The sequence below is a fragment of the Semicossyphus pulcher genome, unplaced genomic scaffold, assembly GCF_022749685.1.
Source record: "Semicossyphus pulcher isolate SPU_LCO1_2020_fin unplaced genomic scaffold, fSemPul1.0.p SCAF_6, whole genome shotgun sequence".
NCBI classification, from domain to species: Eukaryota; Metazoa; Chordata; class Actinopteri; order Labriformes; family Labridae; genus Semicossyphus; species Semicossyphus pulcher.
In genome coordinates, this window is record NW_027211737.1 from 6,524,476 (window position 1) to 6,550,756 (window position 26,281).

General features: G+C 42.2%; 1 protein-coding gene across 1 annotated transcript in view; it reads left to right on the forward strand.

Annotated features, from left to right (window-relative positions):
- The window catches only part of LOC138609986 (metal transporter CNNM4), a 60,716-nt gene that overhangs the window by 18,818 nt on the left and 15,617 nt on the right, over positions 1-26,281 (forward strand). Inside the window, exons 2-5 of the mRNA XM_069682678.1 lie at positions 5,121-5,264; positions 5,507-5,641; positions 8,490-8,659; positions 25,818-25,914. Coding sequence (XP_069538779.1) covers positions 5,121-5,264; positions 5,507-5,641; positions 8,490-8,659; positions 25,818-25,914 — 546 coding nt within the window. The remainder of the gene's footprint in view (positions 1-5,120; positions 5,265-5,506; positions 5,642-8,489; positions 8,660-25,817; positions 25,915-26,281) is intronic.

Genomic DNA, 26,281 nt, shown 5'->3' on the forward strand with positions numbered 1-26,281 from the left:
TGTGTGTGTGTGTGTGTGTGTGTGTGTGTGTGTGTCTAAAGGAGTCAATAGACACCCAAGTGACTCTCCAGTAACTGGGGGCAAGTATGTCCCCTGGGGTCCTACTTCCTCTGAAATATTGACTCAGCACTGCAGGGAGAGGTCACACACACACACACACACACACACACTGAGTTCCTTTTCCATTACATGATGTCTCTATTTTGGTTGCGGCAGTGATCTCGTGTGGAATGAACAACGATCAGCTAATGAATGTACTCTGAGGCTTTCGTACCGTGGGACTCTGTTGACTAATGTTTCCATCCAGGGGAAATCACACTCGACATGTCCCATGAAATCAAATCAGTCCTCCCTTATGTGATGTCATTCCCAGTGAAACAGGATTTTAGGGTAGAAGACGACACATTAAGAGGTTCATCTTGACTAAAAATAAATATGACATTAAAAGGACTTCAGGAAGCGTAGCCAGAACATTAGTCCCTGATGAAGCCCAATAACTGAACACAGATTAAAGAATGCATTTTAGCTCTAACTCTTTTACTTCTGTCTGCTGTTCTGCATGTTTTACACACTACCTGCGTTTGCGACATTTCCCTGAATCCAAAAGTAATCCAAACAGCAGGGTTTTTTTTCACCACTAAACTGACCCCAGTTAATCTGAGGGTATCTGAGAGCTGCTCGGGCTTCATCTGATCGCATCTAAATGGTGTGAAACATGGCCATCATACCCAGGGCTCCATTTAAAGGTAAAATGTAGGTCAGATTGCATGGCTTGTTTACGTAAAATAATTTCTTATTCATTGCGATGCATTCTCACTTTTGCGATGTGTTTATTGCGACAGCTCAGATAGCGATTAAAATTGCTGTAAATTGTGCAGCCTTAACTTTAATGTAAATCTACACTGAACAAAAATCAACAACCACAGGCCACAATCAACAACCTGATCAACTCTATGCGAAGGAGAAGTGTTGCACTGCGTGAGGCACATGGTGACTGGTTTTCTGACCCCCTGGACCCCCCCAATACAGTAAAACTGCACATTTTAGAGTGGCCTTTTATTGTGGCCAGCCTAGGGCACACCTGTGCAATAATCATGCTGTCTAATCAGCATCTTGATATGCCACACCTGTGAGGTGGATGGATTATCTGGGCAAAGGAGAAGTGCTCACTAACACAGACTTTTGTGTACATAGAAAAAGTCTTAGATCTTTGAGTTCAGCTCATGAAAAATAGGAGCAAAAACAAAAGTGTTGCGTTTATATTTTTGCTCAGTGTAAATCTATGGCAGGTTGAAGTTCCACACGGCCTGTGAAACCATGAGCTGGGATTTCGGGGAAATCTACACTGACCGGGCTAAGCTGGCAAAGATTGCCAGCACAATTCCCACGTCGAGTGTGGCTGCGGAGCGTGGATTCTCGCTCCAGAACCGGATAAAAACGGCCATGAGAAGCCGCCTCACTGAGGAAAAGGTTAATAACTTGCAAATTGTCCCAGTGGATTGGATGGCTTCATCTTTGCTAAAGCAGTGGAGCAGTTTGGTCAATGAAGCCCCGCCGCAAACTTTACCTAAATTGGCCGTCAAAAAGTCTGGAGTAAACTCGGGTTGGGACTAAGTCAAAATGTAGCGCCAAGGTGACATGTCTGTCTCTCTGCTCTGCTCTCTGTCTGTCTGCAAGAGACACTATTGTAATGTTTGCATCCTTATGAGACGTAAAAGGGACTTCACAAGACGTCTTTATGTGCTGTTCTGTGAATATGAACAGTCCGCTGTGTTGTCGCTGTATAAGAGCACTCGGTGTGATGGAGGGCGGAGCAGTCGGACGGACACAGTTGCCTTTAAAAACTAAACCCTGTACCTTCCTGCGGGGTTGTGTAGGCGTGTTAGTTTGACGCACAAGATGGCGGCGTGGTCAGGTTCTGGCAGCTTTATTATTTTTACCTTGTTGTTCAGGCTGTAAAATGTTTCACTGCTTTATGCCGCTCGACCACAGCTGCTCTCTCTCTTTTGCTTGCAGCAGCTTTGGGCTGAAAATCTGACTGTAGATCAATATCATGTAATGTAAAGCCACAAATCAATAGTTAAAATGTGTTTTACTGCTTAGAAATGTAGTTATTATTATTATAGTTTAACTTTGTTTATTAGGGGTGGAAAGATACCACGTCCACTTGAGAGACAGGAAGTATATGTAGCTTGTAGTTTGACATCTTTGTTATAGAGAATCTTTGATTCCCCAAGCAGGACTTTTTGGGGTTAAAATAAAGTCCCTAAAACTTAAATTAGACCCTTGTTCATGCTGTTGAAACACAACAAGTTCCCCCAAAAGGTTCCTTGTCTCTGGGGAAAGTCCCTGCAGTGGAAACATGTCTATTGTAACACCTTTTTGACTGTCTGTCAGACAGAACAAGGTACCTGAAAACATCCACTTGTGCTTGGATGCACTTGTAATTAAGTCAGACAGTTTCACAGGCTAAATGCTGAATGGGTTATCTATAAAAAGTCCAGAATAAAGAGCTTAAAAGCTGCATAAACTTGAGTGCTGTGATGAGAACTTTGTAAACCTTTGCTAACTTGTTGCTCAGCCAGTGATGAATGTCCACACTCGCTGTTTCCTTTCAAGACCTGAAAGACCAAGACCAGACTAAACACAAAGTCCATCACCCGCCCACATGCTGTGACATCACAGACTCCCACAGTAAAGCCGGCCTTGTGGGACATAGATTCCTCACAGTCTATTCATGTGGTGAAACCAGGCAAGGTCAAAGCTGGGAATGTGTGAGGTGTGTTTGTGCCTTTGTACCAGCAGCGCCCACTGTGCCCGGCAGACATCAAGGACACACACTCATACACAAAGACACTTTTAGCCTCTGGTCTTCTGTTAATTGCCGGTAATATGAGCCTGTTGTAAGTCCTATAGATCTCCTGCTCTCTTTTTGGAAACAAACACAGGCGATGGATCTCTCTACCTCCTCTCCCTCTCTTTTGTTTTATCCTTTATTATGATTTTCAGCCTGTGCTGTGTGAGTCAGAGAGAGGGCATTTTAAACCTGTTGTTTGCATGTGCACCCTCACATATGCCCTATTTTTGTCTGGATTGATGAGGAAGAAATTATCCACATGGGGTCCAAATTCCCAGATATCCTCTTGAGTGCATCATCAATAATTCAAAGCAGCACCTGGTGCCAACTTTGCTCTCGTTTGGACACAAGTGTGCAGCCGTCCTTCCAGCGCCCATCTGCACTTTGAGCTGTTTGTCATGTGAGGAGTTCAGCAGGGTGTGTGCATCTTGGTGTACATGTGTGTTTTGGCGTTGTACAGGAACGCTCTTGGCCAAAGTCCAGACCCAACCCCGACTGTAACGACCCGTACACATTAACAAGCTATTTGTGGTGCAAGCAAAGGGAGTGGGCAGATAGATTGTTGCTGCCATCAGAAGAGAATCCATCAAAATACGATTGTCATGACTGAGGGGTTCGGCCATGTTTGTATGGTGGAGTGTACGAACAAAGAGCAGAGACTTGATCAAAGTTTTGTAGTAACTGTACAAAAATTACAAGCAATTGAACATGATGAACTTGAGTTTCATCACAGTGGATGCTGTTTTATTTTGAAGGAACATGCAAAAAAAAAGCGCCAAGTATTTTAAGGAAACTGCTCCTAAAATCGTATTCCTGTTCATACCAGCAAGAGCAAGACAATGTTGATATCATCTTTACATTTTTAATTTATTTTGTAGTTCTAGTTCGATATCTCGGGGGCAGATTATATAAGGAAAATGTTGGCTCAATGTTGGTGCTGTTGGTGCAGCAGTTTACAGAGAGGGTATCTGATCATAGAAAGAAACATTGAAGGATCATATAAATGTGGTGGTGACACAGCACCATTTGGTTAAAGATTCCACTAGTTGTTAAGAATAATAAAAACAATAATAATACGATGTACTGTTATTGTCGCCCGGATTAAAAGTAGCTTTCGTCTCTTGTTTTTAAAATTGTGCTTTATAACGTCCATAACTTCTGACAAATACAGCTTAATGCGTTCTCATTCTCACTGATTGATCTCATGATTAAAAAGTTATGAAATTGTTGAAGATATACATCGTGTTAGACTCGATGCAATCTCAGATCAACGGTGAACATGGCGGGCGTGTAGCCAGCGGTTAGCGATAAATGACTTCCAGTCAAGACTTCCTTCTCTGCGTGCTGCATTCTTTACACAGAAATATACAGTTTTTCTTGTGATTGACTTTAATTAACGGATCTTACCTTTGCTGAAATAACATCATGATGCAGATTAGTATAAAGTCGACATGAAGCTTTGTCAGGTCTGTCCTCAAGAGGAGAAGAAAACTATTTTAAAAATGCTCTTTTGTTGAACGGAGGTCGACTCGATCATTTCTGATGCATTCGAGGAAGTCGGGAAATCTAAACACTGAACAGCTTTCGTGACACAGTGTCAAGCAAATTTGTCTCAAGTTGAATTTTTGATCTAGAACGGATTGTTAGCTGAATTTGCTGCAGATGTCTGTTTATAGAGATGAATAAGAAGCTAAACTGTTTTTACAAACAAGGGAAAAAGATATTTCAGAATTTTGATGCACAAAACATGTCAATGATGCAATCAATCACTGAAAATGAAAACACCTGCACATTGACTCCAAGCTACAACATTTTCGACTCAGCCTGACTTGTTTAAATATTGTCTCACTATATCTCATTATATCGACTGATATAACGGTTTTGCAGACATCTGCATGTTCCCATCTTCTTCTTTTTATTGATGCTTTGCTTAATTTTATGGTGCAATAATTCCACTGATTATTGAAACCGTACAGTAGTGGCTTCTGTACTTGGCACGCACATTACAGCGCCATCATGCTTTTGTCGTTGAAATCAGTATAAATTTAAATCGTCAAGATGCTGATCTGATTTCCTTTTTTGCTTCTCTGGCTGTTCATACAAATTGTGTAGATCACAACATCTCAGAATTATCACGACAAACATCGTTCCTGCAACCCTGAAACCCTGCTTCCTGTGTGCTTGGTTATAAGGCCTTGAGGAGTGGATGTATGAATCAGCCGAAAACCCCACTTATATTGTTGAACTCTTTCTTCCTCTTTAGGAAAATCCCACCTGGCCATTGTCCAGAAGGTGAACAACGAGGGGGAGGGAGATCCGTTCTACGAAGTGCTGGGGCTGGTCACCCTGGAAGACGTGATCGAGGAGATAATTAAATCAGAGATCCTGGATGAGTCCGATCTTTACAGTGAGTTACCAACAAAGCCTGTCTTTAGTCACTGCTGATAAAGCTATTTTATCCTCACTCTAAGTGGCTTTATCTCTAAATAGTCGTTCTCTCTTTTGAGATGAATGTAAACTGACTATTTTTAGGTAATAATATTTGTCAGGTTTGCAGGAATATGCAGATTGAGATGTTTCTACCTTATGATCTTTTAACTGCACCTCTGTTAATAAACAACTTAATGAGATTTTTTTTTCACTTCTCAGCTGATAATCGCAACAGGAAAAAGGTAGCGCCCAACAAGAACAAGAGAGATTTCTCCGCCTTCAAACACGAGAGCGAATCAAAGGTGAAGGTGTCTCCTCAGCTGCTGCTGGCCGCCCATCGCTTCCTGGCTACAGGTGGGGAATGGACTGATGCACTCACCTACACACACAGTCACCCCTCACAATAATACTCTAACACAGCCAGATTATTTATAACTTCTAATCCAGCTGTACATCTGAACACGTCGTCTATGTGTAGCCACAACATGAGCACGCTCAGGATGTCAGGATGGATTCAGTTATTCTGCCCTCTGACAGGCTTGGCACGTCCCAGCATGCATGCAGAGAGGGAGGAGGTTTAATGTGTTTATTTACTCTAAAGGTCTATTTAAGTGCCGAGCAACGAGCCCGCCTGTGCTTACCACCACAGGAAGACTCTGGACCCTGGCCAGCTGGATGTGATGCCTCCACACTGCTACAAATCACCTAAGAACATGTTGCAATACGTCCAGTTAGCCAGCGTTAGCTGATATGCTCTGCCAGATGCAGCTAGTGCTAGCAGCTGCTAGCATGACGTAGCACTTCCTAGTCTTGTGCAGGAGCAATGCCAGAGTCTGCTCCTCTGCAGTGTCTGTAGTCTCTGTTTCAGGATGTTGGTTTCATTTTTCTTTCTTGATTCATTGCACAGGAATTTGAGGTTCTGTTTTCAGTCCAGGAAGTTTCTGTTCCCTTTTTTTTGTTGTTCATGCTCCCATCAATGGTCAGCACACAGCTCCTTTTAGATTCTGTGTTGCCATATATGTCTATATATGACACTGTTCTTTGAGTGATGTAGTCCTCACACAGAAAGGCAGGTATTATGAGGGAATTTTACAACTGTATTACGACACCAGGACTTTTGTGTTTTGAAACAGCACACTTTGTTAGTCGACCAGGAAGATATAACATTTGTCATTGAAAAGTCATGCATCATTTCACCTGAGCCACAGCAATCACTCATTTTTTTCCCTTGCGTAAACCAGATGAACTTGTTCACTTCATACGTTAACCAGAGTGAAAGGACACTGTTTGCCTTTTACATGACGAATGCCAACGTCGGTCATATAGGCTGCAGAGGGTTTTGTTTGCAGGGTGAACTCTTTCTTTGTTCTCACTCTGGGTGGGGTCGAAGGCACTTAGGGTTGACTCTTTATTGCAGCGGCCTGTTCTGCAAAGAGTTGAGAATACACTTCGAATACACTTCACCGGGTCTTCCTTTTATCAGGGACAATAAATCCACATCATTGTAAATGTGCTAGTTTAAGCTAGTTATTGGTGTGTTGATCAACTCAGATTAATCCAATGTTTTCCTGCTGTACAAATGTACGCTCATTTACTCATTATTTACATTTAAAGAAAACACAATGAGAAACAAAAACCTACTTGTTTAGGTTGAACAAGTTAAACCAGAAAAGCAAGCAAAAGAAAAGAATAAAACAAAGTTAACCACAGTCAACAAAAAGAAAGTTCACCAACATAATTTGTACTTTCAGTGTCTTTGTTTGTAAAAAAACAAAACATACTGAAATATTATAAATAAATATAAATATTATAAATAAAAGTTAATGTCCTTAAAATGATTGTTTTGTTAAGATTCCAAAAACTCAAAGTGATTCAAGTTTACAATCATGTGTTAATATTATTTATACTATTATGCAATCAAAATAGTAGTTGGTTCATGATCTAATACAACCACACATTTTTGCAGCTCAGGCAGTCGATGCAACTGAAAGCTCTAATGTGACGTAACGGTTCGTTTAGACCAAGTATTCTGATTGGATAAGAGGCATTCCATGAGCGCTGCTATAGAGAACAACATCATTGGGACTTTTCACTCTGTGTATCCCTCCGCCTCAGCCAGGTGTTCTGAATACTGTTAATTAACATTACAGCAGACCATGTAAGTTAACATTGATCAGGCTGGTACCTCTGAATCACACAGCAGACTCTTATTTCACTGGTTGATGATAAATTAAAACAAACAGGTAAATGTACATGATAAGAAACAGCTGATTTGTCGTAACCTGTAGACACAGAGTGCAGGAGAATGTTTGGGTTGCTTAGCAACAGTCCAATTTCAGTTAAGTTCTGCAACTAGTTGGGTTGGTGGAGCAAAAAATAATTTGTTGATAAATATAACTTTTTACTATTTTCTGCTTTTATAACTGTTGTATAAGAGCAATAACACACTCGAGGTCGTGATGTTGAACTGAATATCATCACGGCTGTGATTCGGTCGTAGGCACGAGGCCACAGCATCACTCCCTCTTATGTGATATTGCTTAAATGTCACTTAAAATATGATAAACTAAATGTGCTTTCCAACTCTTGTTGATCACTTCATCCTTAATCCCTGTAATCCTTTTAAATGATCAAGTTTGTCTCAGGTTCAGGTTCAGGTTACTTTATGTGTAGCTGTAGGTAGATTTGGTTTACAGCGCTCAAGACGAAAAGGGTAACCCTTAATAAAAACAATATAAATATATACTGTAAATAAAAACACGATACAAATATGCCATTAGTATAAACAAGGTAAATAAAAAAACAGCTAAAATAAGCAGATATCCATAAATATATAGTCGAGTGATAATACAGAGTTTTGCTGTATTGCTTTGACTTGTTGATCAGTGAAGTTTGGGTTGCTCTCCTTTGTTCAGTGCAGGAGCAGACGTGTAATACAGATGTACTTGGCACACACCTTGTTATGTAATGACAGGTTGTACTACAGACAAAAGCATGAATGACTTATCTGACAAGCACCTGGATCTGTGATGTCAGGAGAAAAGTTCAGTTACTTCTAGTGCTACTTACTTATGTGCGTACATCTCTTGAATTTAGATTTTTTAATACTGGTATGTTTATTTCTTGAATATTTTTTGTATCGTCAGGCAGTAAAAACAGTCTTGAAATGCCCTCAGCATCTCCGTCTTTTCTCTTCCTGCAGAGGTGAGCTTGTTCAGCCCGTCTCAGATCTCGGACAAGGTGCTGCTCAGAATCCTTCGCCACCCGGATGTGATCCAGGAGATCAAGTTCAACGAAAACGACAAGCGCTCGTCGCATCACTACGTCTACCAGAGGGGCAAGCCCGTCGACTACTTCGTCCTCATCCTGCAGGTACGCTATGGTTTAGGGCGGAGGGGGTCAAGCATCAGTTCGACTTGTTAAAGCTACTTCAGTGTGGGTGAAACTGCAGGTCTGATCTTCAAACGCTGATTGAAAGGAGAACCGGCTCTTTAAAAATCTTTTCTCTTTGCGTAGATTAAAATGGACTGGTAGTACACTCATGGAAACAAAACAAAGTAAAATATTTAGATTTAATCTCTCACATAACTGTTGCGTAGTGTTCTGCATAGAAGAAACATAACAGCAGTTTGACGGGCCTACTTTGTGTGAAAATGAGGCAATCTTTTAAATCAGATCTTGAACATCAAGTTTGAATAATAACAAACTGCCTGACGTCAGAATATGTTCTAACCAGGAGGTTCATACCTTCAGCAGCCCTGTGACTCACTGTGATGAACTCATCCTGCCCTCTAAATGTCACACTCCCATAGCTGCAGCGTGGGTAAAAGCTGTGCGGCCTGCATTATTAGACTAACCTTCCACACACACCTGTCTCCTTTCTGTCTGTGACCCTACTCACCTCCTCCTCTTCTTCCCGCCACCTGTCAGCTCATCATCTGGAGCCGAGCGGCACTGAGCGGTGTGCCTTGTTTTTAAACTCCGCTCTAAGTAACAGCTCCTGACAGATGGTGGTAGGCGTCGCACACCGAGTCAACACATCGGGGGTCCAGAAGCTGTTGATAAAGCAAAGTGTTTGTAAAGTTTGTGTGTTTCCAAACTCAGCATTCGAAATCAAGTTGAGTCACGGATAAAGAGCTGCTTAACTAAAACAACAACACATTAGAGTACTGTTTACTGGAAATAATGATACAGTTACTAAAGTTATCTGGATTTGCGAGGTCCTGTGTTCACTGAAGCAGCGCCCACAACCTCAATTTCAGAGCGCTTCTTACCGACGCTTACTGTTGCTAGGTTACTGAAGTTGTTCGCTTCCCTCGGTAGTGATAGTTAAGTCCGATGTAAATTGAAGAAAAAAAGAAAACAATGGAAAAGAATGGTGTCCTGGCTTCAGCTGCAGCGCTACACCTGGAAATTGTACCCTTGAAAAAACGTAACGATTAGCTTCTCCTCCGCCATTGTTGTTGACAAAGTTGATATCTGAAGTCCCGCCTCTTCTTGATTTTGATTGGTCGGTGAGGGAGAAGTGACATTATCAAGCGGCTGGTCTCCAAAAGTTGAACTATTCCTGACTGAGAGCGCTCAATGAGAGCAAAATTAATCTTCTAATTCGTGTAGCGTTTTGTTCACCTGTGAGCATACTTTGTGTGGATATGTTGTCAGATAGATCAGTGATTCACTCGTTCAGTGTTTGCTGCACAGTCAACACTGTCACCAGACAGGATCAGATTTTTTTGTCTGTTTTAGTTTTTTGATGTGGCCAATATCAGATTGCAGTGTCATCTGTTCACGGCCCTGAGCTGACCCACACATGGAATCATTCCACTGAAGTGAGCATTTGCTGTAAATAAAAATAAATAAAATAGCAGTTAATAAAAGGATGAGTAGAAAGAGAGCAGAATTTTTTAATAACGGCGTCTCATGGACCAATGGTTGCTTCTTCTGTGTGCAGGCGTGTTTGTGTGGATGCAGAGTCAGAGTCAGCCATGGTGTTTATGCATTGCAAAAAATCAGACCTGTGTCTGATTTAGGACCACTTATGAAGGGGAGTCAAACGAGAACTGAAAATATTAGATTCCATGTGATCCGGGCTGTTCACAAGCCAAACAGCGCCGTGTGTGTATTTGAACCATGCGCTTTTTGTTTACATGTCGCGCTCCTTTTGCTTCCGGAATGTAAAAACACACACACTGGGGCGGCTTTATGCTGGCATTGCTTGATTCAATGTAAAATGTCAAAGGTGGCGTAACGGAGCTTCGTTACGGAGTGTGCTGGAACTGCAAAGTAACACGACTAGGTCAAAACCTGGCTGACCGCATCAGGTCAATGTGCGCTTTTGTAGGCAATGTGTTACAAGGACTGTCCTTATGAAAGCAGGTGCGCGCTGCTGACGTAGGTGAGGACAGAGGAGGAGCAGCAGAGGAGCAGCCCCTCCTACTCCCTATCTAGAGCCATGTAGACAGAGAGTCGCGTCAGTGGAGGTCCAATATGCGCCATGATCCGCCATTGCGATGTCGCGACTCTCTCTCTCTACGGCTGTGAAAGTACCGTCACTCACTCACTCAGTCAGTCAGTCAGTCAGTCAGTTTCTCAGTCAGTCACATACAGACCCATGTGTAGGGCTGACCCCGGCAGTCAGCCAAAAAGGACTAATGATTACTCTGTAAAATCATTACCAGTCTTTTCAGCCACATACATCTGGTCCACCCCGAAAAAAACATTTTTAATAGACTAGAAACACCTCCTGTTCACACGTTTAATGACAATCATTATGACTCATTTATTAGGCACAAATTAAGTTATTGTGTAAATCTCTTTAAATCTGTCTTAATCTGTCTTTTGAATATTTCCCTCTGAGCTCTCTGTACCAGAGCACAGCCAGCTGTAGCAGTAGTTACTGTAAGATAAGAAAGAATAGTACATATTCACGTCCAATAAAGTTAAATTATGGCAATAATATTGAACCCACATAAAAGTTTCTCGATCCTTCTTTTCATTAAGCTGTGGTTCGACAAAGTTTTGCATCGTAAAGATCTCAAATCAGTCCCATAAAAGAAACACAAAGCAGGAATGTCATGAACGTGGAGTCTATTCAGTAAAACAAAGCGAGTAAGAAAAACACACTGTGTGAGTGTGTGTGTTGTTATACCAACAACAGTCACAACTGATCCAAAGTCAATCAACTCTAAGAGGAGATTAAGTGGCTAGTTTTAATAGCCAAGGTTGGTGGAGTGCCAGGCTGCAGGAAGTTAAAGCCAAGCTCCGCCTGAAATCTTTTAACACACTCACCACCTCGGAAAAACACAGTTTTAAAGTTAACCTTGGAAAGACAGACACTAACAGAGATTGGAAGAGAGCGGTGCCGCTGGTCTTAAAGGACACACTCTTCACTAATGATCCCTATTAAATAAGATGCTAGTGGAGCAAGAAGACATCATACTCGCCCGCTGTCAGTCAGCTATGAGTACACCTACACATTCACCCACTTCAACCTGAGCATCTACGCCTCCCTCTGCTTGTTTACGCTCTGTAAACACACCAACACCGCCTTCTGTATCCACTCTGTGTACATGTACACGTGCGATCAGATACTTAAGGGTGGGAAAATTACGCTTCAGTGTCTTAATCTCACTCGTTCAAACACATTTATTTCCCACACGTCTGTTACAAACAGTCATTAGCCGGGTCCAGTAATCCCGGGATCACTTCCACTTTCTCCCCGCCGCTCGTCTCAGTGAGATCTTCCCCCCTGTGGGAGGCCGGAGGATGTTTTGGAGGGACCCCACATGTGGAATAATCCGCTGAGACCTTTTAGGAGAGAGTGGCATTTAGTGTCAGCGTGCCAGGGAGGGAATTTTCCACGGGGAGGAAAGATACCGCCGGAGCCAGTAGTTGGGAATATTTGTGGATGGTGAGTTTGACTCTGCAGAAAATCCTCTGGGCTTTGGTTGGGTTTTAAACGTAGTAGATGAAGCAAACTTTCAGCCATCCAGTGTTTTCTGTCATAGTCAAAATACTGTTTTTGCTTTGTTTTCTGTCAATAAAAATCTGAGAGAATATCTAATTCAGGTTAACAAAGTCAATCGTAAGCTCTGAGACAACAATTTAATGACTGTATTATACTGAACATGGATTTCTGCATGTATACTCAAAACAGAGGAAGGACTACTTTCATTAGATCCTGAGCAGATTAATATTAATTACTGTAATGGCATTCACTACAGACTGCTTGATCTAGTTCCTCTGAGGAGTCGTGGACTGAGCTTGTGTGTGTGTGTGTGTGTGTGTGTGTGTGTGTGCTGCTCATATTTGTCCTGTAAACAAAATTATGCTAACACATTCCAGGAGTGCTTATTTGGAAAAAGAGGAAGAAGGAGAGAGACGGGATAGTGCAGAGGGAAAGGGAGAGAAAGATGCAAAGAGATTTCATTTAATTTGACACTAGTTATTTTTGGACGTGTGACAACAGCTGATTGGTTAAAAAAATCTGTTTAATAGTGGTGTAAGTGTGGAGGGAGTGTTGGCAGCTTTTTGCATGTTTGAGAACAGAGAGAAAAGTGTCGTGTAGGCAGCTGATGTGGAACTTTTTTTCAGCACTATTTTAACTTTTTACCTTCCTTATCTGAACATCCAAATTACATGTGTAATATATACAGCACTCAAAAAGATGTTGCTGGTAAGTGTTGTGCTCTTATCGCCCTACGTGTTGTGAACCTGTTGTTAGCTGCGTACAGCGTTTCTTTCTCTCATCGCACAAGTGCTTCACCCCAGCGCTCTCTAGCGCCCTGCCAGCACTGCAAGACTAAGGCGCTATGTGGACACGGGGCCTAACTTCCTAAAATCGAACTTTGCCATTATTCATTATTATTCCATTCTTTCAACAGGCTCCTCTTTCAGGAGAATTGTGTACAGTTAAAAACCATCTGTCTGATGTGCACAGAAGAAAAAAAGCCAAATATTTGTTGCAGGTTGAAAGTTTGATTCTGCATGGCTCCAAAAAACATCCATCGTTTGTAGTGTTTGTAGTCTTTTTTTCATGCGTTAAAGTCCAGCTTTGAGAGATCAACACACTCATGACGGTGTGCAAGAGTACAACATAGCCACATCTAGATTATAGCTGTTATACTTGTCACAGTTACCTGATCACATCTTCTTTGTCCTGTTTTGTTAGAGTTATGATAACTGTATTTCTTCTCTAATTGCAGGATAATTTCCCAACCAAAAGTCCCCTTACAATGTAGAAGTCTTCGACGATAAACTTAATAGAGGAACATTTCGGCTGTTTGGTGTGTTAGCTTACCATGCTAGTATTATCAACACCTCTCACCTTCACGTTCGGGCATGTGTATTGTAAAAGAAATACCTGATGTTTTAAGTTAGCATCAGTTGTAGCTCTATGCAGGAACATTTGCTAAAGGCCATGGTAGCCAACTGTGGAGAAACCATTGAGCTAAGTTAGCTAATGAAGCAAATTAACAGCAATACATATCAAAGTTTGTTTACAGATTTTGGGGGTGCAAATCCATATGTGCTAAAAGTCAGAGGGAGCTATGAGAAATATGATAAAGAGCTTCAACTCTCTTGAGATATGAGGTTAGAAAGACGTACGCTTACCGGACCTTTGTAGTCCACTCCTCATCTCTGCTTTAGGCTACCAGCTTAAAGCTACATTTGCCGCTACTAGCATAACAAACTGGAATCTCTGACTGAACTGTCTGTTGAGTTGCATTGTGGGGAATGTAGGCACCAGGTTTGACAAAGTAGAAGATTCAGTTGATAATAAAGTTTTGGACTCCACCTGTTTTGATCCTTTTGTCACTTGTTACGTCTGGACCCAAATACATACTACAACAGATAAGGTGTCAAAACATGTTTATCAAGTAAGCTAGCAGGGGGTAGTGGAGGGGTAGTTGGTGGGGGTCCTGTGCTGGGGAGTGATGGAGTGATCCCGGAGGTGGTTGGCTGGGCAGGCTAGCAAAATGGAGGTCCTGGAGACAAGGAGAACAGGTGTAAGTAAAGGTGGCAGGCAGGCAGGTTGGCAAAGAGGCTAACCTTGAGCTGGACTTGCGGCACATAAATAAAGCGTGTATTGCACAACGTTCCGGCAGGGACTGGCAGTCAGTGCAGGGATCTTGTAGGAGCTGGTGATTGCTGGATGACAGGCAGGTGTGTTGAGAGTGACGGAGACAGAGGGCAAGAGGGGAGGGGGGAACTAAAACACACCAAGCACTCCCCACTCATACTAAGCAGTCTGAAATGCACACACATGCATCACAGAGGAGGGAATGTGACACCTTTCTTTGAAAAATAAAACTACCCACAATGAAGTAAGAGACTGCTGGTACATACTGTTAATGATGCACAGAGATTGTCTTTGGCACTCAAAAACGAGACCTGGTGGACTGAGGGAGGTGAATGAATCTAGAAGAAACTCCGGGAAAATGTGTACAGTAATGTGTTCTTAGCATTATATGGGTATGTATGTATGTATGTGTGTGTGTGTGGGAGTCCAGTAGACTCATGAGAACTAAAAAACCTCGGATACTGATAATTCACTGACCTTGTTCCACTCCTTTTATAGTGTGTACATCTGCATTTGTGTGCGTTTCTGTGAGTGTGTGTGTTCTTTCCTGGTTGTGATCTTCGCTGTCAGCAGACAGGCTGTTTGTTTATGACCAGCGTGATTCATGCGTCTATAAAGATGCACTGTGTTTCTCACAGAGCGGGGTCAGTCCACACACAGGCAGAGTTAGATCACTGGTGCGTTCACAGGCTTCTTTCAGCGTCTGGAAACTTTTGGAGGTTCTACACTAAATGAGCTGAATTATTTTGTCATAAACAGGAAAGACATTTGGGATGCTTGGAGGATAGCATTTTCCTGCTGAGGACAATAAACCATCATATATGTTTTCTGTATTTGTGTGTTGTTTTCAATTTAAATTTCAGTTATACTGTTACTACTCCATTAAGTATCAAGCATTAAAAAGTTAGAGAACCATGGGTGTAAGAAAAAACGATGCACTTGAACATTGCAATATTTAGTGTTATAATAATAATATATTAAAATAATATTTGATCTAGCTGTAATTAAAATAAAGATTATTTGCTGTATTATTCGATACCGTATGAAATGGTACAATATGGTATGAAACGATACGGTATGATAAGGTATGGTACGGTACGATACAGTACGGTACGGTAATATACTGTATGAAACAGTACAATACAATACTGTACAATACCGTACGGTACGATACGGTATGATATGAAACGGTATGATATCGTACTGTATGATATGATACAGTACGGTACAATACCGTATGAAACGGTACGAAACGATACAGTACGATATGAAACGGTATGATATGGTACGGTACATTACGATACTGTATGAAACGGGACAATACAATACGGTACGGTGCGGTACGGTATAAAATGGTTTGATACGATAAGATACAATACAGTACAGTATGATACGGTACGGTACGATATGCTTTATTGTCTCCGTAGGGAAATAATTAAAAAACAATTAAAACAATCAACATGTGAGCACGTACCACTGAACAGATTTGTTTTGTCTCTGATCAGTCTTCAAAATGTTGGATTTTTTTGTGTGTTTTGGATGTTGTTTTGGGTTGGCTGACATCACCCGTTGTTATTAAATGTTCATTGGGAATATTCATATATATTTCACCTGAATGGTTCTTAAGAATTTTTCTCCTACCATGTCCCTTCCCACTGTCCATAAGATTTGTTGTAGTATTTTGATAATGTGTGACTCTTTACAGACATAAACTGAGACAGGAAGTAGTTGAAATGTAAACAGGAAGATATAGACATTAAAGTTTGATTACAATATCCCCAATATATTAAATAGTAACCCCTGTATTGTGATACATATTGTATCACCAGATTTTTGCGGATGCCTCGCCTTATAAAGAACCAAAATCTACTTATTAAAGGTCTTAGTTTTTTAGCTGAAGATTGTGTGTTTCCCTGCTCTAGGTGATAGTCTGGTTTATTTCACAACCCGATTGTTTTTTTAATCACCAGGTTGTTTTGGACGATATGCAGGCATCCAGCTTAATTAATAAATGTGTCAAGTATCAGTAATAAAATGGTGTCTTCAGAGACTGTTTATTTTGTGAGACCAACAGTGTGTTGTGGCAACATTCCAGGATAATTAGGTCAGGACACTTTTGTGAGCAATGACTCTTCCTGTTGTGAAAAACAAGAGCTGGAAAAATGTCAGCCCTGAGAGAATAAGAAATATTCCTGGACATTACAGGAGGCAGCTTTGTTTATGTGTGTGTATGAGTGTACACATGAGAGTCAGATCAGGCTTTAGATGGATGTAAGTTGCCTCTGAATCACACTGTAACATCTAACTGAGAAAATATGTGTGCGTGTGTGCGTGTGTGCGTGTGTGTGTGTGTGTGCGTGTGTGTGTGTGTGTGTGCGTGTGTGTGTGTGTGTGTGCGTGTGTGTGTGTGCGTGTGTGTGCGCGTCAGAGGACACTGTTCAGTTTTACATCAGCCATTAACCAAAGTCAGCAGTTCATTCTATGACAAACACACGGTCACAAACCACTAAACACTGGCTGGAAGCACAGACACAACCACAATCCCACACACACACACACATACACACACACACACACACACACACACACACACACACACACACAGTCAGAAGATTGTGTGTGGTTTCAGGCAGCCCCCCTGCTGGCTTTGTTTTAAGTTATTAACAAACCTGTGGCTTCAGACCTCTGCAGGAGCTCAACACAGCAACACACATACACAAGAATAACACACACACACACACACACACACACACACACACACACACACACACACACAAAGTATTGCTAGCTCTGGTTTCATATTGCCCCCTTTGTACCTTTTGAAATAGAATTTTAGCCTTAACTTTGGCCTTTCCTTTCACACACAAAGAGGCCCCATTCCAACACTTTAACCTCCCCTCCTTGTCTGGTGTCTGTAAGGCTGGGTTACATTCCTGCTTTCTTGTTTTGAGACCTAGTGGCTTCTATTCCTTGTCTCACTCCCGAATCTTCGTTTCTCCTTTACGCCGGGAACACACCGGACGCCGAAGCGCCGCGAAGCGCCGCCAGTTTCCTTTCGGCGCCCATGTTAACCGATTGTGTCGTTCACACCAGCGCCCTGCAGCGATCGTTTTGGCGTCTGGTCTATTTTTTGCGCGAGCCGCGAGCGATCACGTCAATCCTGGCAGTAAGTCACACATGAAACAATGCGAAAATCCGGTCAATTTTCAAAATGTAAACAATTTTCAAAATAAAACACTGCGATTGACAAATGCGATGTTATATTTGTGTGCTTTTATATATTTGTCAGTATCTAAACAGAGCGCGAGAGAGATGAAGATACACACACACACACACACACAGACACAGACACACAGGCACACACAAGAAAGAGAGAGACACAAAGTGGACTGGCTATAGGGGGTGCGGACGGGGTGTCAAAACAAACACGCAAACAGAGAGAGAGAGCATGATGAAAAAACAGCTCCAAATGTGAGTAAACGACAGCTGAGGAGCAGAGGCGCTTGTCGACCGGTGCGGAGAAATGCGCGTCTGGTGTGAACGGAAGTGCTCCGGCTCGCGCGCAATTTTCGTTGCGCGGCGCTTGGCAGCGCTTCGGCATCCGGTGTGTTCCAGGCGTTAGGGTCACTGGACATTTTACTCTTGCATAATGTTTGATGTGTCATTTAAGTACAGAAGCTAGTATAAAGAACAAGGACAATCCCCATAGGGAGGTAGTCTGTGTTGGACTTTAACCTAGTGGACTGGGCTGAAGTTTCCGGTGTGTAAAACTAAAAGTAAACATAGACTTTTTTTAAATTAACATTATGTAAACGCTAACATTTATTTCACCCCCAAACAATGAGATTTTCCAAAATAACCAAGCAGCTTTGGGTCCTAATCATAACCGAACTGCAACCTTTTAACAACTTTAACCACAGGTTTATTATCTGCACCATGAGGTCACTTGACTATTGTTCCCATTACTAGTAAGGTCAATTTGCGTCATCCTTTCCTGCACGTCAAAAACTCAAAAGCAGTCTTCATTCTAAAAACAGAATCTGTAAGGCAGATGGTCATCCACTTACATTCTGATTCTGCCTGAAGCTTCTGTCCATTAAAAGAGAGTATTTGAATGTGTTTGGTCTCTGTAAATAATATTATAGAGAGGAAGGTTGTTTTTTTTCCAAGTTCATTCTCCAAAAATATATATTTAAACTTTAGAGAGGGTGTGGCATTAGATTTTTGGTGGTAAGTTAAGATGTTGGTCAATATTACCTTAAAATCATCTGAAAACAAAGTACTTATTTCTATAAGTAACAATAACACTGTAATCACTAAGTGTATTTGTAAAATATGTGAACAATACAACTGTAAATGAAACACAGGCCAGATGAACAGACAGGCAAGTTTTTAACAAACCCACAAACTGTTTAAAGAGGGGGTATTAAGCTGTTCCACATTTTATGACACATATATATAATGTTACAATGTTGGATGTCCAGACTAAACGTGGGTGATGTTTCAAATCTGTAGGAATATGTTGGAGTAATCCCCAGGCTTCACAGCTCAGTCTGCTGTGAACGCCAGGTTTCACACAGTTTTTTTTCTTCACGCTGCACTTTGTGATGTCACAAAGTGCAGCCTCAGCAGGCTTCGGAGGGCTGGCCAATCAGAAGAAAGTGGGCTTGTAGGGGTGGGGTTTCTTAAAGGGACAGAGCTGACTTCAGTCGTTTCAGTTTGTAACTGTTTGTAACTGTAAATTATTTTAAGCTACTCCACTGGTATCACAGAGTGAAATACAAAGATTGAAATTAGCATAATACCCCCCTTTAAACTTATTTAGAAAATAAAACAAAGACAAACAGCATATTTGTTAGCCAACTTTTCCCTGTAAATGTCCATCCTAGCTTACAGGACCTTCAAACTGGATGTAATGTGTGCTTTTTGAAAACCTTGTCTTATAAGGCTTTATTACAGTGATGTCCAAGATCTCTACAGACCGTTTAGTGAGTAAAATCTTATCTTTATTGAGAGAAACAAGTGAGTTGTTTACCTGCCTAAAGGCTGTGCTATAATACCCCACCTGACTCCACCTTTTTCCCCGATCCTGCTTTTATGACTTCACCTTCCTGCCGTCCCTGACTTTGATTTGTTTCATCACAGAAATGGAGACACTCCTCACAGGCACAGTCCAGTATAAAAACATCACAAAGAGTGCAGTTGTTTGAAAGCTGTCGTGGATAACACACATCAGCACCTTGATGTGTGTCAGTTTTGATGGATTGAGACTCCGGCAAGGACACAGAGTTCTCGCTCACGTTGTTGATGAGTCATAACGCACCGACTTGAACTTTGGCCAAGACCCACCCACAGCTCAGGTCCTCCTGCACATGTCTTAGCAAAAACACTCAGACAGAAACACACACAGTTTGAACTTTAAGCTGCAGCACACAGCTCTCTGTTAGGAATGAGTAAGTTCTTCTGCAATGAGGTTAAAGTACCACGCCAAGAGGTGTATCAAGTCTCTTCATCACTTTTACTAAGACTTTTGTGCATGTGTGCATACTGGAAGTTTTGCCATACTCTAGTGTTGGGTTTACGGTGCTTAAAGGACGCTTTCCAAGGCTGAAATACATTTATTGTGTGTTTTTATGCACATTCTTGAAGGCAAATAAACTTGATAGCAGGTTTGTCTATTCCAGTTAAATGATGTTTTAAACTAAGTGAAATATTCAAACCCAGAACTCCATCATGTTTTAATGGCTGCAGCAAACAATGAGATTTAAAATATTCCAGATGCCTGATGCTTCATTCTAGTGGGCACACATGCCACCCAAATTCAACCCTGATATGTTTAGTATCTTCGTAATCTTTGTGATTTAAAAAAACAAGTTGTATGGATTTGAAAAATGTTGAACACTTGAGTTGAAATGCTAAATATAATGGCAAATATAACCTACTTAAGCAACAATCAAAGTTAAAGTTCAGGGGGTAAAACTCATCCTTTATTAAATAAAATGAAGCATTGAGCCTCATTATGAACATGTGTGTGTGTAGTTTGGTCAGATTTGATTGACAGTGCTGGAAATAAAAGCAAACAATCCCACAACTGTCGGACCTGGATTCAAATGTTGCTAAACTCTGATTGGTGCTCGAACATGAATGACGACACCTTTTTCTTACTAAGCCTCGCCCACTTTGAACCAGTGAGGAAAAGACAGCAACACAGTTACAGAAATCTCATGTGAAAGAACTACAAATGTTCCCACCTTGGTAGATATCGTGTCTTGGCTCTCATTTTCAGGGGCCTTTCACGGTCCAGTTGGTAAGGTCAGAGAGATATTGAATATAATCTTCACAAGTATGTATTCAGTGATGTTTTATCACCAGAAAATCTGAGTCATTGTTTCATTGTCTTTATGCTGTAGAGTGACCTCTTTATATCAGACATCTGCCATGTTTCTACTTTAGCCCCAAAACAAACACTCGCTCTAAAGAACTGGGATTCGAACCAGGAACCTTCTAGCTGTTAGGCGGCAGCGGTAACCACTGCACCATCTTGCAGCCCAGATTAAAGATTCACACCTATGAAACTCTTATTATGTGTGATAAAATGTTTGTAATAAAATGAAAGGTTATAATAAGTTGATAAAACTACAGGGTGTTTTGAAGCATTTAACTTTGTGTAAGATCTTTACTGTGCGTTCACACCGAACGCGAATAGACGTGAATTTACTGCGAGATACCACACAAAGTCAGTGCAATAAGGTGAGTAGATGCAAATTTGCGTCAGGGGGCGGGAATAACGCGAGGGATCACGACGCAAATACGCGTGAGTTGGAAAAATTGAATTTCCTCGGCAGATTCGCATCACGTGGTGTAGCGAAAGCCTATCAACATCAAGATTCTCCTGACGCCGTTGGTATCCATGGAGATAAGCCCCGCTTCCTCTTCTCCATTCTGGAAGCGAAGGGCGAATATTTGCCTGTTATTTAAACGTGAATTTTGATCCGGCGTTCAAACTCGCGCGAGTAACGTGAGGCGATTATTCGCGTCACGTTCGGTGTGAACGCACAGTTAGAGTCCTATATAAAGAGAAGTTGCTAAAATTGCTGATACTTGCAGGTTGCTGCACTGGTGCATGTACAATGAACAGAAATGAGAATGTTTCTCCTGTTAGTGTTCCTTTATTAGCTGTCATCTGCAACCACCTGCCTGCTCAAGCTCGTTCGTTGTCTGACGTCATCAGATGCGCGACAGAAGGGCTGCAGTACTGTCTGACCTTTGTCACAGAGAGGTTTAAGCGCTCTAATAGCTTCATAAATTCATGTTTGAGCAGGTTTGATGTTCATGTATTAGAGGGAGACTGCAGAGGCTGCAGACTGCACAATTATTTCTCATACCAGACATTCGAACAATAATAATAATGATAATAATAACATCCTGTGACTGAGGTTGAATCTAAATAATACAATATCTGCTGTGGACCTCTCAGGGCCTATTTTTAATAAAGATGCTGCTGCAGTATATTGTATAAGTGTTGGCAGGGTGTACCGTCAGTGCAGATCTGGGAAAACTGGTCTGACCGGAGCACCAGCAGGCTTTACACCTCTCACTCCTCTCCTCCGCCTCCCTCTGTTTCTATTCTTTCTCTCCTCCCTCCCCCGTGCCTCCCTTTTAAATTAAACTCCAGCCATGCAGCAGCAGCAGCAGCGTGGACAGCCACAAATCAGCCCGGAGTCGGCCTTTCTGCAGGCTCGTAAGGCATGTATGAGTTGTTTTTGTGTGCGTGCGTGCACGTGTAACAGGCTAAGTATTTGACCCCGGTCTATACTCTCCCACACGCAGAGTCGACCATATGTTAGAGGTGATTAGTATCTTTCCAGATCTGCTGGTAGACCCTAAGCTGGCGTCAGAGCCGAGGAGGTTTAACCTTTGCATGGAGTGCAGAAGCTGCTGCAAACCTGCATACTTCAGGGGGGCAACAGTAGAGTTGATGTTAGAGGGATGTGGGATTATTAAAGAAACATCAGTAGGTCAAATTACTGGATGGAGAAAGTTGTTTACTTTTCATTAGTGTAGAAAAGCCAGAAGAGTTTCCACTGTTTCTATTTCAGCAGACGGTTGTCCTTGAGCAAGGCATTCGACCTCTGCTTACTCACTGATGCCTGTAGTTGTACTGAGCAGGTGTGCATGTGTGTAGCTGGATGAATTTGGACCTGTGCGTCGCAGCAAAGGCATCCCACCGACTGAATCAACCTTTTAGAATAAATATAGAAAATTAGCATCTTCACACGCAGGGAGCTCGAGAGACGACAGATGGAAGACGCGGCCTCATTAAGACAATGTCTTTTCACTTGCTGCACGAAGACAGCTGAAGAATCACTTCTATTTTTGAACATCAGAGTGTCTTCATGAAGCACAAAGAAAGCAGAGGCCTGAGAGAGAGACATGAGAGTGGTGTGCGTTAGTGAATAATCTGGACACACATGATTGGACAACAACTTCCACTACATCCATACATCCATCCATTATCTATACCACTTATCGTGTTCAGGGTCGCAGCAGGCTGGAGTCGGTCACAGCTGTCATTGGACGAGAGGCGGGGTACACCTGGACTGATCGCCAGACAATCACAGGGCTGACACAATAGCCATTTTCCCACTGGTCAAAAGACAACCGGCTTTTTTGCTTAGTGGCAAAGGTTACAATGGGCATTCAGACCCGGGTCAAATGACTCTGCAGTAGACCCGGGTAGTTAACGCCTCGGCTCCGATCGGCATTGATGGGAACACAAAACCTGTGTCGACACGTTAATCTCCGCCCCCTGTACACCACGATGCTGTGCTCCGTCTGTAACTTCTGTGACTCAGCTACAAATTCCGTTCAAACATCGTTCCAAATTTGTCTGCACAGAGTTTGATAAACAGACTGAATGAGTAATAGATACAATAAAGACCTAACCACCGTAACATCTTCACTGTTTACTAACCCTGTTTCCAGCGTGTTTGTGACGTCAGACGATGACGCAGCAGAAAAGAGACAGAAGGGAGTATACTTCACTTGCAATGGGAAAAGAGACAATCAGCATTTATTAGCGGGTCTTCTCGGGTCTGAGAAATCTGTGGCAACACATTCAATTTAGGAGGGAAAGGGGTAATAGAAACATACAACCTTTCACGCTCACGCTCACACGTCTAAGAGTCATGAAAGTCAAAAAACATGTCTCATTTGTCACTCCTGAATGATGTTTTATTTTGTTATTTTCTGACATAAACTTTCATTTATTTGCCCGGCTGGACACATACAAATATAAGTTGCTTTAACTACTTAAAAAAGAAAACAGGTACTGTTAAATGACTTATTATTAATGTGTGGGACGTGCTGGACAAACAAGTCGGATCCATGGAGGCCCCACCTCGCAACTTCCAGGACTTAAAGGATCTGCTGCTCACGTCTTTGCGCCAGACACCTCAGCACACCTTCAGAGGTCTAGTGGAGTCCATGCCTCGACGAGTCAGGTCTGTTTTGGCGGCAACAGGGGGACCTACACAATATTAGGCAGGTAGTTGGGGTAGGGTTATTGACAAAGAGAACAGAGATGACATAGTTAGCATTTTTCGCATTAGTTTAATTATTATGGAGAAAAAAAGCAGCAAAATATTCCGACTTCGACAAAAATGTCTCTGGTGTCAGAGCGGCGTTTGTATTCGGTTTAAAGGAGATCAGTCCTGACATTGGTCGTGAAGCAGGGAGATGTTGTGAGATGATTCAGCACAGTGTTTGTGACGGGACAGACCCCCACCCCACCCTCCTCTCCTGTTATATCCAAGTCAGGTTTCTAAAATTGGCACACACCCTAAAATAGCACCAGGGATGGATATATCAGATTGTTTGTTTGTTTACACTCGCTCTCTGTTGTACCAGTTCCTTTAAGGACATCTTAAAGAGAAAGTTAATTAAACCTTTATAAATAAGTCGGTCTGATTTGATTGACTTGTTGAATAAAGATATAAATTCGAGATCTTGAGAAAACACCCGGAAATTACTCGTTATCACGGGAAACGGAGTGAATGAAATGTATGGGTGCATGTCCGCTCAGGGCTTCCGTACCGCAGCCCATCCTGATATATTTGATATGTTTGACGAACTTGTAAATGTGACCAGGAATTAAATGTTTGCTGCACTGTTTAAGCTGAAACTTGACAGCACAACATAACGTGTAAAGCCTCAGAGTTTATACCCCTAAACTCAACGCACTGCAGAGGTGTCACTGTTTGATACAGCAAGCTCCCTGTGCCGTCTTGTTTGTCCTTTCTTCTTTGTCTCCCTTTTATATTACCACCTGTTCTGCTTTCATCAGCCCAGTCTGTGTGTGTGCGTGCGTGTGTGTGTGTGAGTGTGTGTGTGTAGGGGGAGGTGGGAGGATGTAGGGAAGGAGGGATGACAGTGTGGATTAACTGTCCTGTGTTGTTGCTGCAGTTCACACATTCCAGCGGGCCGATCCAGGCCAACTCACTGTACCAACACAGAGGCCTCCTCCTGTCCTCCCCTCTGCCCTCTCACCCTCCATCTCATCCCTCTCCATCCCTCCGCTGTGGAGCCTTGATTTTAATTTCACAAAGACCCTCTCGCTCTTGCCCCACATCTTACCTCTGCAGCCACATTTCTTTTTGACTCTAACGACAGCTGATTCATAAAGAGTGTACGCTGAGTGTCCAATTAAGGCCTAAGTAAACACGTTTCCTCCCACAAGTGATGCAGAGGCTTTCCAGAGGACAATTACTAATACTGTCCTGTACCTTATCTTGTTTTGGCTCGTTATAACACCGCCCTCTAGAGGCCAAACTGTGTAAGTTCAGGAAGACTGAGAATCAGGGCTACAAGGCGATATCCACCCCTCTATAAATACTGGTCCAGTGTAGTCTGTCTCTCTTCAGAGCTGCTAGGTTTCTTCGTCTTTTTTTGGCAATGCTTTAGTCATTTATTGGTTCTCAAATGTCACCATTAGATGCTTTTCTTTGTTGTGCATCATAGTTGACTAAATATCTGTGGGTGTTGAACCAACAGTTGCACCAAACTAGGCATTTAAAGACATCGAAGCGGACACAGTAACAACCGTTTATTTGGTTTTTACAAGAAGAGTATCGGCAGATTAACAGATTGTTGCAGCTGTAGGTCTTAACGTCTCCTGAAGTGGATTTTATCCAGGGGGAGCGCAGAATCAACTTTATGAAGCTTAAAGAAAAAACATAAACGATGGATTCCATGTTCATATCAAGTACACTTTTTTTTAAGAAAATCTGCTTTGTGTTATAAAATTGTTCAGTATTGCAGATCATGTCTTTACGTCTGATGAATAATCACAAATGTTGAAGTGTGCAAAGTCTGCTCAGCTGCACAATGTCCTGAGTCTGTCCTGTGATAAATGAGTGTTGTTGATTTTCTTTGTTTCTGTTTCTTCAGGGCCGGGTGGAGGTGGAGGCCGGCAACGAGAACATGAAGTTTGAGACCGGGCCTTTCTCGTTCTACGGCGTCATGGCGCTCAGTGCTCCCACACTAGGTGAGTCCAAAACATCCATGTCTCCTCTCCTCTCCCTTTTTTTCTCCTCTGACTTCTGTCCTCTCCCCTCCTTTACTCTCCTCACTTCTCCCCTCTTGTCTCATCTCCTCTTGTCTCTTCTCCTCTTATCTCCTCTCCCTTTTTTTCTCCTCTGCTCTTCTGTCTTCTCCTCTCCTCTTCACCCCTCTTGTCTCTTCTCCTTTCATCTCCTCTCATCCCCTGTCCTTTTTTCTCCTCCCCTCCCCTCCCCTCATCTCCCCTTTTGTCCCGTCTCCTTTCATCTCCTCTCCTCTCCTCCCCCTTTTTTTCTCCTCTACTCTTCTGTCCTCTGCCATTCTTTAATCTCCTTTCCTGTCCTCTCGTCCCC